The sequence below is a fragment of the Rana temporaria genome, chromosome 9 (genome assembly GCF_905171775.1).
Source record: "Rana temporaria chromosome 9, aRanTem1.1, whole genome shotgun sequence".
NCBI lineage: Eukaryota > Metazoa > Chordata > Amphibia > Anura > Ranidae > Rana > Rana temporaria.
The window spans coordinates 167,750,728-167,767,641 of record NC_053497.1 but is presented as its reverse complement, the minus strand read 5'-3'; the positions used below and the strand labels follow the sequence as shown (position 1 = coordinate 167,767,641).

The 16,914-nt window shown below is 40.9% G+C and overlaps 1 protein-coding gene across 8 annotated transcripts in view; it reads left to right on the top strand.

Moving 5' to 3' along the window:
• COL11A2 (collagen type XI alpha 2 chain) overlaps positions 1-16,914 on the top strand; it is a 186,161-nt gene that overhangs the window by 161,933 nt on the left and 7,314 nt on the right. For all 8 annotated transcript variants that reach the window (XM_040324940.1, XM_040324939.1, XM_040324947.1 and 5 more), the window contains 12 exons: positions 382-435; positions 782-835; positions 1,062-1,115; positions 1,236-1,343; positions 5,006-5,059; positions 5,139-5,192; positions 5,294-5,401; positions 6,418-6,471; positions 9,270-9,305; positions 10,237-10,290; positions 11,645-11,894; positions 14,807-14,919. In XM_040324940.1, the coding sequence (XP_040180874.1) occupies positions 382-435; positions 782-835; positions 1,062-1,115; positions 1,236-1,343; positions 5,006-5,059; positions 5,139-5,192; positions 5,294-5,401; positions 6,418-6,471; positions 9,270-9,305; positions 10,237-10,290; positions 11,645-11,894; positions 14,807-14,919 (993 nt within the window). The remainder of the gene's footprint in view (positions 1-381; positions 436-781; positions 836-1,061; positions 1,116-1,235; positions 1,344-5,005; positions 5,060-5,138; positions 5,193-5,293; positions 5,402-6,417; positions 6,472-9,269; positions 9,306-10,236; positions 10,291-11,644; positions 11,895-14,806; positions 14,920-16,914) is intronic.

Below are 16,914 nucleotides of genomic sequence, written 5' to 3'. Positions count from 1 at the left end.
ACTCCCGTCTCATACTTTAATCTGAGCATGCGCGGGTTTCTTAGCATACAGACGTTCGAGTTTCTCGTCGAAAATCAGCCCGACCAGAAACTCGACGAGCCAAATCAGACTCCTGTCAAGGAAATAGAGAACTTGCTCTCTTTTTGGCTCGTCGAGGTTCTCGACAGTTTCCTCGACGAAAATGTACACACGACCGGTTTCCTCTGCAAAAAAATATCTCCCAGCAAGGTTCTTGCTGTTTTTTGCCGAGAAACTCGGTCGTATGTATAAGGCCTTAAAGAAGCCTACAACAGGCCATGCCTAACCTATGGGTCATTGTTTAGAGTTGTGTTACTTTTTCATAAGCAGTTAAAGTTCAGTCATTTGCGTTTTTCTTCACAGGGACAAGATGGTGCAAAGGGTGAAAGAGGAGAAGATGGAGAACAAGGAGAGGCGGTAAGTGACCAAGGAAATATTGAGATATTGGGAAGAGAAAACAATGCATTAGGTACTATTTAAAAAAGAGAAATCATAAAATAATAAACAAAAACACAGTTATATAATAAGGTAAACATTGTACAATAATTGATTGAACTCTGCACATAAGATAATGAACCAATAATATATTGGATGCACAGAGCTCGTGCAGACTTTACAGTGAAAATTACAGACTATTAAAGCATATTTTATATTAAACATTTAATAAGATATATCCATTTGACATTAGTCTATGCAATCCTTCATATTGGTGTTCATAATTTATGTTTTCTTCATAAGGATGTTCTCCTAATCTCTTTAACAGGGATCTCCTGGTCCAACTGGTGAAAATGGACCACCAGGACCCCTTGGCAAGAGAGTAAGTATATATTTATCATATCCTTATATTTTCTGAACCATTTGTCCTTCCTTTGATCAGCGACCTTTGTCATTTTTTTATCTTCTGGATTTTATATACAAATCCACCAAACAAAATTAAAGATGAATACAAGATAACTACTTTTTTTTTTAACCTATCTTTTCTCTTCCTCTGATCATTTTGTTTTCCTGGTTTTGTTGGGTCTCACACTTTGCTCATCTTTCAGGGTCCTGCTGGCCCACCTGGTCCTGAAGGACGTGGAGGAGAAAAAGGTGCTAAGGTACCATTCTCATATTTTTTTTAGATTCGAAAGTTGTAATTAAAGATTTTTTTTAAATGTGTTAATTACTAACCTCTGAAATAAAATTGTTTTCTTTTTCGTGGCAATGATTAATTTCAGGGAGAGTCTGGAGCTTTGGGACCTCAAGGAAAGACAGGAGCTGTTGGACCTCAGGGAACTGCAGGAAAACAAGGTTCTGAAGGACTGAGAGGCTTGCCCGGTTCTGTGGTAAGTGAAATGCTTTGTAAAATGTTGTGTTTAGACAATATTCATTGGTAGAAGTCAAACAATGTTTGGGTCACACTTATAAAAAGCACCTAAAAACCTTCTAATTGTTAAAAGATGCATGTTACTATTTTTGGCGATTCGGGTTGACCAGATTGTGCTCTGACCATCTTCTAGCAATACATTCACTGAATATTTTATGCGTCCCGGTGATGTCAAAGTCCACATTTGAGTCAGCTCGTAAAAAGCTTCAAGTGACTGAAGGAAAAACTGTCCATAGTGCCAAAAATAACCAGTGTCTCACTAGAGAATCAGATTGGTTACTCTTGAAGGCCTAAGTTCTTATTTTAGTTCACTTTTTATCATAATCTTTGATCTTAAAGTGGAGCTTCACCCAAAAGGGGAAGTTCCTCCTTGGCTCCTGTTTATGAAACTGAGCTTTTGGTGAGGAGGGGGGGAGAAGGTACCTGATTTTGACAGGTACCCGCTCCTACTTCCGTTCTGGTCGCCTTAGGCGATTGAAAGCAGAAGTTCTCCTTCCCAGTCTTCTGGAACACATGAAAGGTCTCTGTCACAGAGAGCAGCGCCGTTTGTGCATGCACAGTTGCACAGTTGCCACCTGGCTGTGAAGCTACAAGCTGTCACAGCCGGGTGCCCATAGTAAAGATGATGGTGCCACCGAGGGAGGACATGGGCTGAAAACTGCTGCTCGTGGGACAGATGAGTGGCTGTTTTGTAGCTGCTTGACTTTTAATAAACACAAAAATGGATGGAACTCCATTTTAAAGAACTAAACCCCCAGAATATTCATCTCTACCTTCCAGCAAAGTGCAGATTCACTCCTTGCTGGCTCATGCTATTTTTTGGGCCTCTTGATTGGCCAGCGGGGGATGATATCATCCCACACATGGGCACAGGAGTAAGTCATTCTGGCACAGCCAAAGCATGCTGGAAATGCACGTTGAGCTGTGCATGCATAAAAAGCTGCCTGCTCGTTACCTGTTCACAGTTTTTCAAAACTTAGGTTTTGTCCCACTTTATTACCCATTGATTATTATGACACTATTGCATTGTTTTATATAAGTTAAAGCAGAACTACACTGCATCTAAACACCAAAAAAATGAAATACTATTTAATTCCTTTTTTAATATTCAAAGAAAACTTCCACATCTATCCATGTCTCCATGCTTTATTTATCCCTCTATCATTTTTAAGTAAGGGCAAAATGCAAAGTGATCTCGAAATGGCACCGTGCTGAGGAACGTTAGAACCCCCATCAGATTTTTATTTCTGTCACTATTGCAGATTTTCTCTCACTTCCTGTTTGGTGACACCTTGTCAACAAAGCAGGTAAGAGAGAGAGTAAATCATTTTAATGTAGAATCGGATATCAGTAAAATAAACCCAATAAGAGTTCTAATTTTTTCCCACTCCACCCAAAACGAATGAAAGCATTTTAGGCTTGCCATATACTGTACTTTAAGTGGTAATTGAATCAACTATTTCTTCATTAAGGCCTCATGTACACTGCTGCTGGTAAACGGACGTTTAGGAGCAGTTGAGCATTTTTTCAACTGCTCCTGAACTGTCCTCTATGTTATCTTATCAGTACATTCGTTTATAGTTTGTTAATAGTAGTTTCTAGGCAAAAATCGTTCAGAAGCTTTATTTTGTTCAAATGCTTCAAGACGCAAACGCGGGTAAATGCGGCTAAACTTATGTTTTTAGACACTGGTTTCTAGCTGTCAAGTTAAATCGTTCAGGAGAGGTTGAACAACGTCCCGTGTACATGAAGCCTAAACCGACATAGGGAACTGGTATAGCTTTATTGGCCTCTTTTTAGTTATTTGTTCAACAAGCATGTTAGAAAAGCACATGCTAAGTGTCCCATGGATGCTAAGTTCCAACCCATATAACCATATGATTTATGGCCTTCTAACAGTCTGTTGTCAGTATACAAGTAAAATACTCAAGACCCACATAAACAATTAATTAAATTAGTGTCAACATGTTCTATATCATGGAACTCAATTTACCAGAAATTACTGTGTTTCATAACATTAAGCCGACAGCTTAAAAAGCATGGAAGCCAAAGGGTTAGGAAAATAAAACTCACATCTTTTGTAGCTCTTTCTATTGCTATCTATGAAACCACATTTTGCCAATTTAAATAAGTCTTCCAGCATATACCATAATACTAAAATGACTTGAGCATGCACGTTTTTTTCCCTCGGAAAAGCATATACACTTCCGGTTTTCACGAAGGGAAAAAACAAAGCTAGTTCTCTTTTTTTTTTCCTGCAGTTTTCTCGTCTGGAAAACTGTGATGGAGCATACACACAGTGGGGCAGATTCATGTACAATGGTGCAGATTTGCACCGGCGTGGTGCATCATTTTTAGACTACACCGGTCCAGCGCGGAGAGGCAGTTAGGTGATTCAAGAAACTTTTTTTGTCTACGATGCCCCAGCGGGGCGGATTTTAGACGGCGTAAGGCGGGGTAAGGCCAACTGGAAGTCACCCTATGCTAATGAAGTGCCGACCGTGGCGCAGGGGTCACGCCGGGGCGCATCTTAGACCGCACATGCTCAGTGACATCCAGGGGTAAATGCCCCAATCTGCACATGCTCAGAACTGCGCCCCGGCGTGATCCCTGAGCTACGCCGACCCACTACCAAAGCCCAGTCCATGAATCAGCCCAGACTTCCGCCCTGCAGGTGCAAATGTACTGAAGCTTTTTTTTTCTAAGCTAGGTCGTTTGCATTGTGGTGGGGCAGTTATGGCTGATGAGGAATCCTCAGGTGGGCGGATGACCAATTTCAGCCCAGAGGAGAGGGCTGTAATTATTGAGGGCCTCTCCCAACATGGGGACCGCCTCTATGTGTTGTCCAGCAAGTGTTGTTGCTCAGTTCGTTTGTAACGCTGCTGCTTTAGCTGCTCTCCAGCTAACCTCTGCAAGTTTGGTGCAAAGTTACCCCTGCTTTTATGAGGTGTAACTTTGCACCGGAAATTTCAGCTCCGCTCACCGGGAGTAGCCTGCGCCGGTCAAGCTTAAGTTGATGAATCGGCCCAAAAACCTAATTTGCATATTTAAAACACAAAAACCATGGCCGCGCCAGATCCGACCAGCGTAAATCTGCGCCAACGCCGCGCCGGCTTGGAAAGGTTACACCGAGGCGATGAAGTCTATTTGGAGGCGTAATCTGGTTCTCTGGGTAAGGCGCAGCGATCCGCCGGCGCAAATCTGCACTTACGCCGTGTATCTACCAAAAAAAACGGTGTAAGTGCTTCATGAATCTGGCCCACTCTGTTTTCTCGGCCAAAAGCTCTCATGGCAGTTTTCCCGACGGGAAAACCGGTCTTGTGTACGAGGCATTTCAGTACCCAAATCCAAACTTTATTTACAGCAAGGCAAGAAGCTGAATAATTTTTGGTCCTATTTAACCAATTTTTATTTTGTTTCTTTTGATTTGTGAAGCTGAGCATTTGGAAAACGAAAACTAGCTGGAAAAAAAGCTTGTTTTGCTACTAAAATACTGTCAAGAACAAGTAAACCACAATATTCAGAGCAACAGAAAGGGAGGCACAACTTAGAGATGAATATATGGCATGTGTATAATGCTAAACATAAATCTGTTCTTACATCTCCTTTCATTACCTACAGGGTGAACAAGGTCGTCCTGGTGCAACAGGTCAAGCCGGGCCTCCAGGTCCAGTGGTACGTGTGTTGTCTAAATGTCATTACTGAATATTAGTCTGTAATTCAGGAGAATATATTCTAACTTGTTATTTCACAGGGGCCCCCTGGTTTGCCAGGCTTGAAGGGAGATGGTGGATCTAAAGGAGAGAAGGTAAGAACCTAATATTATGATGTGTATGATATGTGGAGTATGCTTGGAAAATGTCATTGTGCAAAGAGATCTTACCAATATATGTTTCATTCTCCACTCAGGGTCACCCTGGACTTATTGGTCTTATTGGACCAACTGGAGAGCAAGGAGAGAAAGGAGACAGAGGCCTCCCAGGACCACATGGAATTACAGGACAGAAAGGAGAACCTGTGAGTGTTGAATTATCATTTTATTGGATTTTTTTTCATCAACGTTTCATTAGCTAAGTGATTTACATTTGCCTCTAAGTGCCACATCCCTAAATCTTAATATAAAATTTCTTTAAAAAAAGGGGTTGACGTACCCCCTAGGTATGGCAGGTTTTAATGGCACAAAAAACATATATAATTAAAATATAAAGTTTATTACAAAACCATATTTGAAAAAAAAATGTGTTCATAAAAAAACAAAAAAAACTTTTGAACAGTCAGAATTGTAGAAGTATACAGACTTGTATGCAGTGATACAGTATGTCAGAGCAATATGTTTCTTATATTATATTTTTCCGCAAAACTCAAAACGTGTCTTGGACTTTGGTCCACTTCATCAGGAGCTTATTGGCGGAATTTATGTGCGCTTCACTACATATGAGAGAGATATACATAAAATGTTACAATGGCATATTTAAAATTGTAACAAAATTATACAATTTCGCAAGCTTTCTATGTTACCTGAGTAGGGCCAAGTGCAGGGAGGGACAAAAAACTAAAAATTTGATTTTGTAATAAACGTTATTTTTTCTTGTTAATTTTGTTTATTGAATATTAAATAATAAAGACAGTTACAATTAGTAATGAATAGATACAACAAATGGTAATATTAGTTAAGTATATAATAATAAATTGGATGGAATTATACATAGCTGAAGATTAGATATTTTACATAAAGAGGTAATCAACTCGAAAATGAAATGTTAGGTTAAAATAAACAATTGAAAAACACTTAGTTCCAGGTTTATTCAATTAATATATAGTAACTATAGAAAGAAAGCTAATTGGAAATCAACTAGTTCAATAAAAACTTCAAAAATGTATAATTATTATAAGTACTAACTAAATATAGTATTACATATGTTTTTGTGCCTTTTAAATGCAATTATCGTTTCATTTTTATCAGCGTTTTATTAATGTACTTGTATATGTGCACAATTGTTTTGTGTTTGACTCTTTTTTTATTGCTTCCATAGGGTATTTCTGGTGTCACTGGTCCTATTGGTCCAGGTGGATCTGCTGGCCCCCCTGTAAGTGTCTTGGTCTGATATTGAAAAGTAATTTATATTAGAGAGAAAAACTTAGTATTCAGAGGATGTATTTGCCCTGCACATCCAATGTGAGCCTTAGTGAATCTTAGGTTTATATAAAAATATGTTTTTAAGGTAACCAAACAGACTTTGAACACCTCCAAACCTCTAACAGACAAATGTGTAGTAATTATGGATAGCAAAATGGAAGAATACAGGTTATACCTAAAGCTATGCTCTGTTCAACCATGAAGATTTCCCATTTAAACTGGCTCTGGTGACACAGCCCAGCCTCTGATAATTATGTCTTTGAATTTATCTTGTGCACCAAGCCGTCCCAAAAACGACCTACCTATAGTTGTTGCGATCTCAGAGGACCAGAATTTAGAAAGGAACCCTACAGTAATTTTCAAATGCTGGTTTGGCCCAGAAAACATGACTTCTTTAGGGAGGTATGATTGTTACACACTAAAACCTAGTATACACAATGGGCCAGATTCACATAGAGATACGCCGATGTATCTCCTGATACACCGTCGTATCTCTGAGTTGTGCCGGTCGTATCTATGCGACTGATTCATAGAATCAGTTACGCATAGATATGCCTAAGATCCGACAGGTGTAACTGTGTTACACCGTCAGATCTAAGGCTGCAATTCCCGGCCGGCCGCTAGGTGGCGTTTTGCTTTATTTACGTGACGATTATGCAAATGAGGAGATACGCCGATTCCGAAACGAACGACCGCCCGGCACTTTTTTTTTACGTCCTTTGCGTTCGGCGCAGCCAATGTTAAGTATGGCCGTCGTTCCCGAGTCGAATTTTGAAATTTTACGTCGTTTGCGTACGTCGATTCACAAAAGCGCTGGACGCAAGTTACGCTCACGCCGAAACCAATGACGTCCTAGCGACGTCATTGGGAGCAATGCACGCCGGGAAAATTTGCGGACGGCGCATGCCCAGTTAAATCGGCGCGGGGACGCGTCTGATTTGAATAGTACACTTCCCCTAGCTGCGGAATTTGAATTCCGCCGGGGGATTTACGATACGCCGCCGCAAGTTTTGAGGTAAGTGCTTTGTGAATTACCCACTTGCCTCAAAAACTTGCGGCGGCGGATCTTAAATCACATAGGTTACGCGGATCTAAAGATCCACTAACCTATGTGAATCTGGCCCAATGAGATTAGCAGCCGAATGATTAGCCTTTTTTTGCATGCTAGTCTCCATATTAGTAACGTTAGTAACTAATTGGTTACTAAAGTACGCAAATTCTCATACGACAGACTAGAAATTCGGAAGTGATGTAATGTATTTTTGATGAAAACTGTACTGATTAACCACTTCAGCCCCGGAGGATTTGGCTGCCCAATGACCAGACCATTTTTTGTGATTCGGCACTGCGTCAGTTTAACTGACAATTGCGCGGTCGTGCGAGGTGGCTTCCAAACAAAATTGACGTCCTTTTTTTCCAACAAATAGAGCTTTCTTTTGGTGGTATTTGATCACCTCTGTGTTTTTTATTTTTTGCGCTATAAACAAATAAATAACGAAAATTTTGAAAAAAAAGCAATATTTTTTACTTTTTGCTATAATAAATATCTATATAAAAAAAAATGTCTTTCTCAGTTTAGGCCGATATGTATTTTTCGCTATTTTTAGTTATATCGTCTACAAAATAGGGAATAGATTTATGGCATTTTTTATTAATGATTCGTTTTTACTAGTAATGGCGGCGATCTGCGATTTTATCGTGACTGTAACATTATGGTGGACACATTGGACACTTTTGACGCTATTTTGGGACCATTGTCATTAATACAGCGATCAATGCTATAAAAATGCACTGATTACTGTGTAAATTACACTGGCAAAGAAGGGGTTAACCACTAGGGGACGAGGAAGGGTTAAGTGTGTCCTAGGGAGTGATTCTAACTGTGTGGGGGCTGGGCTACAAGTGACACGACATTTATCACTGCTCCCGATGACAGGGAGCAGTAGATCAGTGTCCTGTCACAAGGCAGAACAGGGAAATGCTTTGTTTACATCTCCCTGTTCTGAAGCTCCCGGGAGGGGCGCGTGTGCGCCGCCGGTGGAAAATTCAATGCAACGTACCTGTACGTTGCTTTGCACAGCCGTGCCATTCTGCCAACGTATATGTGCAGGAGGCGGTCGGCAAGCGGTTAAAAATGAAAATCTTACGATCGTGTTAGTCCCTTTGGTTAACTTTGACGAAAGGTGTGTACTAACGATCACATTATTGTACAATCACTTTGAAAACTATATTTTTTGTACGATATTCTGAGTGATCATGTGTACTAGGTCTAAGAGACAGTCATCAGTAGAGGCACACTAGAAAGTCTCATTCCAGCCCCGCTTAGTGAGTAAACCGGTTGTATGCCTGCATACCAGCATATGTGTTTTTTTGGACTGACTGTCTGTTTGTGGATTTAGCTACAAGTATAGTCACTGGTCCATTGCCCTCTATTTGAGTGCACTCCAGCAACACACAACTTGCAGCATGAGAGGGAGGTTACACAAGTATAGTCATGTGACTAAGGACTGCAATTCTTACCAGAAACACAGACAAGTAGACTGCTGAATATGAATAAAAGATTTAAATAGCATAAATTAAAGTTAATTTGGGTTGACGTACTGTTTTTAGCACAATTGCAATGCCTCATGGGTAGTATTTTGGTGATTTCCTTTACTTGTAGCCTGGAGGACAGAGATGATTTAAATGCATTATACTTATTTATATATTTTTATTACATTGAATTTTTTTTGTCTATTTCCTGTTTAGGGTCCTCTTGGTCCTAAGGGAGCTAAAGGATCAACAGTGAGTACTTTGTTCTTGCCTCCATTTTTACATAAATCGTTTTTAGATTTCATACATCACCAGCCTAGGAACGCTATACTTTTCATATTGTAATGAATGGTACAAAGGTATGCTATGACTACTGTTCTCCACTTTAAGTTGTAGGATCCAAGGTTAATCCCCTCCACCACAGGCAAAATGGTCGCTTACCAGATTACACGGACCTCCTATGACGGAAGGTCAGTTGTGGCTCTAAACCCTGCCAGGGCCTTTAGACTTTCCAGGAGTCTCTTAACGCATATGGAATTTCCATCCAAATAACAATATCACAAACGATCCCAGGAACATCATAGCTGGAAATAAGATCCCCTGAGCTCCACAGCAGTATATTCGGGCACTTGTATACCGGTGAGGAGCTCGGGTCATCTAATTTCCAGCTATGATGTCCCTGGGATCATTGGTGATATCGTTATTTGGATGGAGATTCCATATGCCCTAGGAGACTCCTGGCACGCTTAAAGGCCCTGGCTGGGCTTAGAGCCACAAGTGACACTGACCTTCCGTGATAGGAGGTCCGTGCAATCTGGTAAGCGACCATTTTGCCTGTGGTGAAAGGGGATTAACACTGGATCCTACAACTTAAGGTGGCGCACGGTGTGGGTGTTATCACAAGACTCTTTCTTCACCTTTTGGGACTATACATTTTTTTCTATTTTGTGTCTGACTCAATACTTTTTAGTGCAACTCTTCGTATGATTTTTTTGCTTTTTGAACTGTGCTATATCTCACAGTAGAAGTTGCGGCTGTTTTTATTTCATCACAATAGCACAGTTTTTTTATGATTTTGACTACTGAAATTATTAAAAATACATCTATGTGTGATTTCATAAATTCTCAGTGTACCTGTCTATATGAAGTTATCTAACTTTTTTGTTTTGTTGCTGGAATACAGGGACAAGCTGGACCCAAGGGACAGAAGGGAATACAAGGTCCCGCTGGAGCTCCGGTAAGTGAAACTTTGTCATATAAATACAATTCTCTCACAGGAAAGTTATGCATGGGCTAATACAATCTATACATGAGACCTAGGCCACATCAGTAGCATATGGTGTATGTTATCATGAGAAGGCTTGCTGAAAACAGCTGTACCTTTTAAAGTTAAAGTGGAAGTAAACCCTCCTATCGTTTTCAGCCAAGGAAGCTACCATCTTGGCCTCTGTTTGATATTTAACTGCCATGAAGTCGAACATGTGATCAGTTATGACACCGGCCATTGGATGGTTTGACAGTTTGGTTGAGAGCACAACCAATGTGACAGTTAAATTTCTGGCACGTGCCAGGAAAGTAACTTTTTTTTAAACTGTTATATCAATGGCTTTATACTTCCTCTTTAATAAGCTGTTCTTGAGATCTTCTCAGTGACTTAAGCCTCATAAACATGGCTGGTTTTCCCAACGGGAAAACTGCGAGGAGAGCTTTTGTCCGGGAATCCCGGCTGTGTGTATGCTCCTTGCAGTTTTTCCAATGGGAAAACTGCCCAAAAACCGCCGGACAAAAAAAGAGAACCAGCTCTCTTTTTTCCCGCCGGGAAAACCGGCGGACTTTTGCTTGGTGGTTTTAGGCAGTTTTTCTATAGGAAAAAACTGCGATGGAGCATACACACAACCGGGATTCCCGACCAAAGCAGTTTTCCCCTCTGGATTTCTGACTGGAACTTTTCCTGTCAGAAATCCCGCACGTGTGTACGGGGCATCATCCTACACTCAGGTGATGCAGTCAGTCTGCTGCAGGAAGGAGGAGGCATTTCCTCTATTTCTTCTCCCTCATTGAACAAGTCACAAGGTGAGAACCTGCAGCAGGGCCTGATATGTGACAGATTTGTGTGAGAACTGCATAGGCACCGAAATTTATACAATCGAATCATCTTTAAAGTGTAATTAAACACACAATGTTTAATTTACATTGTCCTTTATATTTCTGTATGTGGATTATGGTACTGTAATTATAAAAATAAATAAATAATCTAAGTACCCTTTTCCTAATCGATATACTGCTGTCACATGACCCAGATCATTCCCAGCCTGTCTGCAGGGAAACATAAGCAGGAGCTTTTAGTCCTCTGCTGCTGGTCACATGTTCAAAATAAAGAGTAATAATTTTAAAATAATATCAACAACCTGTTTTAAATTGTCGTAAAAAAATATATTTGAATTTTTTTTGGCAATAACATAGTGTGGGCAGATTTCTGTAGTCTATCAGTCTGTAGTCTATCAATAATTAATAAAATATTTCATAGATAATGTGGTAAATGCATTTTTTGTTCTGAATTTTATTGCTAACCGTTAATGCCTCATCAACAGGGCCCACCAGGAGAGGCCATCCAGCCACTGCCTTTCCAGATGCCCAAGAAGAACAAACGTTCCATTGATGCCAGTCAGATCATGGCAGAAGATTCAGCTGCAGAATATACAGATGGCATGGAGGAAATCTATGGATCTCTTAATGCTATAAAGAAAGACATTGAGTTATTCAGAGCGCCAAAGGGCACAAAGGAACACCCGGCTCGGACATGCCAGGACCTTCATCTTTCCCAACCAGATCTTCCAGATGGTATGTAAAATTAAGAACAGGCTCTACGAGGGCTAAGCTTCATAGGAGTGTTTTAAAGTGGAGTTTCCATCCCAAATATTTTTTTTCATTATTGTGCTCATTAGACCTAAAAAAGTAAAAAAAAATTTACTCATCTGGAAATGCCTGTTGCTATGCGGTCCCACGAAATCTGCCTTTGAAACCACCTAGGATTCTGACATCATCTCCCTCTAATGCTCCTGGGAAATGTGTGTCATCATTTCCCAGGATGCAGTGCGCTGTCCAATTATCACTCCCCATCCAAGACTTCCAGGAAGTAAGTGCTTGAGAGCTTCACGATGCCCACAAGCAAAATGACAACGGTGTAGACATTGTTTTATAAACTATCTTTTTTGAATATCTATGCGGATCGGCGGCGGATTGTAAAATAGTAAGTGACCGGATTTATATTATAAAAACGCAGGATGAAAGGACATACATTTAAAAAATGCTAATTGTGGTTGGAACTCCGCTTTAAGCTCATTTTTATGTAAAGATTAAATAAAATACAAAACATATGGGTTTTACCTCTTCAGGCAGTTGAGGGCCAACATTATTCTATTTCTCACTGATTCTGTAGGAAATTTGATGGGTAGACTTCTGAAAACCCCATTTTGGGCTTCTGTCTTTTCTGTTGAGACTTTTCAGCATTGGAGATATTTTTACATCGCAGTAGGAGACTTAAATGTAACATTTAGTACAACGCATAGGTTCTCACACCACACAACATGGTAGTTAATGCGGTGAAACTCAAGGTACTAAGAACATGTGTAAATCCCACCACTCACCTACTTTTTCATGAGTTAACAAAGATCCTTGGTGCTTCAGCACCCCCTAATGCCCCGTACACACGATCGGAAAATCCGTCAAGAAAACCATGGATTTTTTTCCAACGGAATGTTGACTCAAACTTGTGTTGCATACACACGGTCACACCAAATTTTGAACGTCAAGAACGCAGTGACGTACAACACTACAACGAGCCGAGAAAAATTAAGTTCAATGATTCCGAGCATGCATCGTATTGATTCAGAGCATGCGTGGTTTTTGGTGCATCAGAATTGCATACAGATGATCGAAATTTCCTTTAAGAACTTTTCTTGTCGGAAAATTTGAGAACCAGCTCTCAAATTTTTCTTCGCAGAAATTCCAACAGAAAAAGTCAGATGGAGCCTACACATGGTCGGAATTTCTGACCAAAAGCTCACCTCGAACCTTTCTTGTCGGAATTTCCGATCGTGTGTACACAGCATTACACTAAGCCCTGTACACATGCTCGGGGAAAACCGAGGGGAAAGCCGAGAACCCGGCAAGAAAACTGCCATGGAACTTTGGCCGGGAATCCCGGCCGTGTGTATGCTCCATTGGCGCTGCCTCGCGGTGTTTCCCATAGGTAAGTAGTAGATCTGGCGGGAAAAAAGAATGCTGGGAATCCCGACGGGAAAATAGAGAGCAGGTTCTCTATTTTCCCACTGGGATTCCCGGCTGTTTTCCTGACGGGAAAATTGCGAGGAAGCATACACATGTCCGGTTTTCCCGGCCAAAAGCTCTCCTGGCAGTTTTCCTGTGTACGAGGCTTTAGAATTGACGTAAATAATAACTTTCTAAACATTGCAAAAGATCCAATTACTAATTTCAAAGATTTTTTTTTAAATAAAACATATTTTAAATTTAAACAGAAAATGTTATCTTTATATAGTATATCATTTAATTATCCACCAGCATGAGCCCTAAACACATAACCTAGCACCTAAACCTTAAAGCGGAAGTAAACCCATCCATAAAACAATTTCATTTCCGGCACATGCCGGAAATATAACACTCACATTGGATGTGCTCTCAACCAAACTGTCAAACCATCCAATGGCTGGTTTCATAACTGATCACATGTGCAGCATCATGGCAGTTGCAGATTAAACAGAGGCCAAGATGGCAGCTTCCTTGGCTGAAAACAATAGGGGGGATTACTTTCACTTTAATCTGTGGTAAGTTAATCACATTAGGAGAAATTTATTTAACTTTCTTAAGGTTTAATTTTTTTTAATTGATGCATATATTTTTATTACCATTTTTGAACTGGGTTGAGCTATGGAGTCTTTTACTGAGCTTTTTTGAGCATAGTAGACAAAGAGAGCCTTAGAAGAATGTAAAAAAGAGCCAAGTGCTTCACCTGCTGGCTTGAGATCAGTTAGTGAATTACTTATATCTAATATTTCATATTTATTTTACCAGAAATAAAGAAAAATGTTAGCGTTAGCTCTTGCCATAATGAATAAAATAAAAAATATAGTGAAAACTCGGATTGCGAGTAACACGGTTACCGAGAGTTTCGCAATACGAGCACTCTTTAAAAAATAAATCCTAACTCGGTTTGTAAGTGATGTCTCGCAAAACTACCAGGATTCAAGCCACAGCGGTGTGCAGTACCGCATTGCATTTGGCTTGAGGTGGGGGGGGGGGGCACCGGAGCCAAGCGGAGCCGTTCGGAAATACTTAGAAAAACACGGAAGCCTTTCCGAGGTTTTCCGAGTTCAGCCGAGCTGTCCCCCGAGCCTTTCCAAGACTCTCTGGTGCCCCCACCTCTGGCCACATGCTGTATTGCATGCCATAGGAGTCAATGCGGAACAAATTATTTCCATTTCCATTGACTTCTATGGGGAAACTCGCTTTGATATGCGAGTGCTTTGGATTACGAGCATTCTCCTAGAACGGATTATGCTTGTAATCCAAGGTTCCACTGTACAATAAACATTCCCCATTTTAAGCAAAACGAAAGACTAGCCTCTTGTTCTGTGTACTTACCTTGTCCTGTATGAGGAGCAGAAGAATTCTGAAAGCTTTAAAACTGAGCAGCATTGCATTGGATGCACCATTAAATCTCCCTCTTCTCTTAGGTGAATACTGGATCGATCCTAATAAGGGCTGCGCACGAGATTCCTTCAAAGTCTTCTGTAACTTCACTTCAGGGGCAGAGTCTTGCATCTTCCCAAGCAAGCGCATTGAGAAGGTAAGCAAATAGAAAATTATATTTTTTTGTGAGCATTTATTATGAATCATTATTGCACTACTGTAAAACTATTTTGATGTTACTTTCTCATTTTATATGTTTGTTCATAATTTTTGTATTTCATTATTTTTACAAAAAATTACCTGACCTGGGATATGAAATCGGACACAAAGGGAGTGCATTGTTTTTAATGAAGCATCTAATTTACAGAATTACATTGCAAGAATGAGCAGTAAAGCACAGCCATTTTCTGGCACTGCAAAACACAATGCTAAGGAAATGTGGCTGTCCACTTAGGACACATACAGTGGGGTGGATTCAGAGAGCAATTACGCCGGAGTATCCATAGATACGCCGCGTAATTGCTAAGTTGCGCCGGCGTATCTACTTTCTGTATTCAGAAAGCTAGATATGCCGACTGTAGCCTCAGGCCCCATACACACGAGAGGATTTATCCGCAGATACGGTCCAGCGGACCGTATCCGCGGATAAATCCTCTCGTGGATTTCAGAGGATTTCTATGCGATGGCGTGTACACACCATCGCATTGAAATCCGCGCTGAAATCCTCTGCCGATGACGTGTCGCGCCGTCGCCGCTATTATGACGCGGCGACGGGCGCGACGCTGTCATATAAGGAATTCCACGCATGCGTCAAGTCATTACGACGTGTGCGGGGAATCCCTTTAGACGGATGGATCCGGTAAGTCTGTACAGACGAGCGGATCCATCCGTTGGAATGGATTCCAGCAGATGGATTTGTTATGCATGTCAGCAAATATCCATCTGCTGGAAATCCATCCCAGGGGAGATTTATCTGCGGATAAATATCCGTTGGCGTGTACACACCATAGGATCTATCCGCAGAAACCCATTTGATGGGATTTATCTGCGGATAGATTCTATGGTGTGTATGGGGCCTAAGATACGACTGGCATAAGTCTCTTACGCCGTCGTATCTTAGGGTGCATTCTGACGCTGGCCGCTAGGTGGCGCTCCCGTAGTTGTCAGCGTAGAGTATGCAAATTGCATACTTACACCGATTCACAAACGTACGTGCGGCCGGCGGTAGTTTTTTACGTCGTTTGCGTAAGTCGGGTTCGTCGTAACGTTGCTCCTGCTATTAGGAGGCGCAGCCAATGTTAAGTATGGACGTCGTTCCCGCGCCGAGTTTTGAATTTTTACATCGTTTGCGTAAGTCGGTCGCGAATATGGATGGCCGTAATTTACGTTCACGCCGAAAGCAATGACGTCCTAGCGACGTCATTTGGAGCATGCGCACTGGGAAATTTCGCCGGCGGCGCATGCGCAGTTAAATCGGCGTGGGGATGCACCTGATTTAAATTGTACACTCCCCCTAGCCGCGGAATTTGAATTCCGCCGGGGGAGTTACGATCCGCTGGCGCAAGTTTGGAGTTAAGTGCTTTCTGAATACTGCACTAGCCTCTCAAATTTGCGTAAATCAGATAGATTTATGTGGATCTAAAGATCCGCAAATCTATCTGAATCTACCCCATTGTCTTTAAAAAGTATTCATACCCCTTGAAATTTTCCACATTTTGTCATGTTACAACCAAAAACTTAAATGTATTTTATTGGGATTTTATGTGATAGACCAACACAAAGTGGCACATAATTGTGAAGTGGAAGGAAAATGATAAATGGTTTTCCAAAATTCTTTACAAATAAATATGTGAAAAGTGTGGGGGGAGCATTTGTATTCAGCCTCCATTATTCTGATACCCCTAACTAAAATCTAGTGGATCCAATTGCCTTCAGAAGTTGCCAAATTAGTAAATAGAGTCCACTTGTGTGTCATTTAATCTCAGTATAAAAACAGCTGTTCTGTGAAGCCCTCAGAGGTTTGTTAGATACCCTTAGTGAACAAACAGCATCATGAAGGCCAAGGAACACACCAGATAGGTCAGGGATAAAGTTGTGGAGAAGTTTAAAGCAGGGTTAGGTTATAAAAAAATACCCCAAGCTTTGAACATCT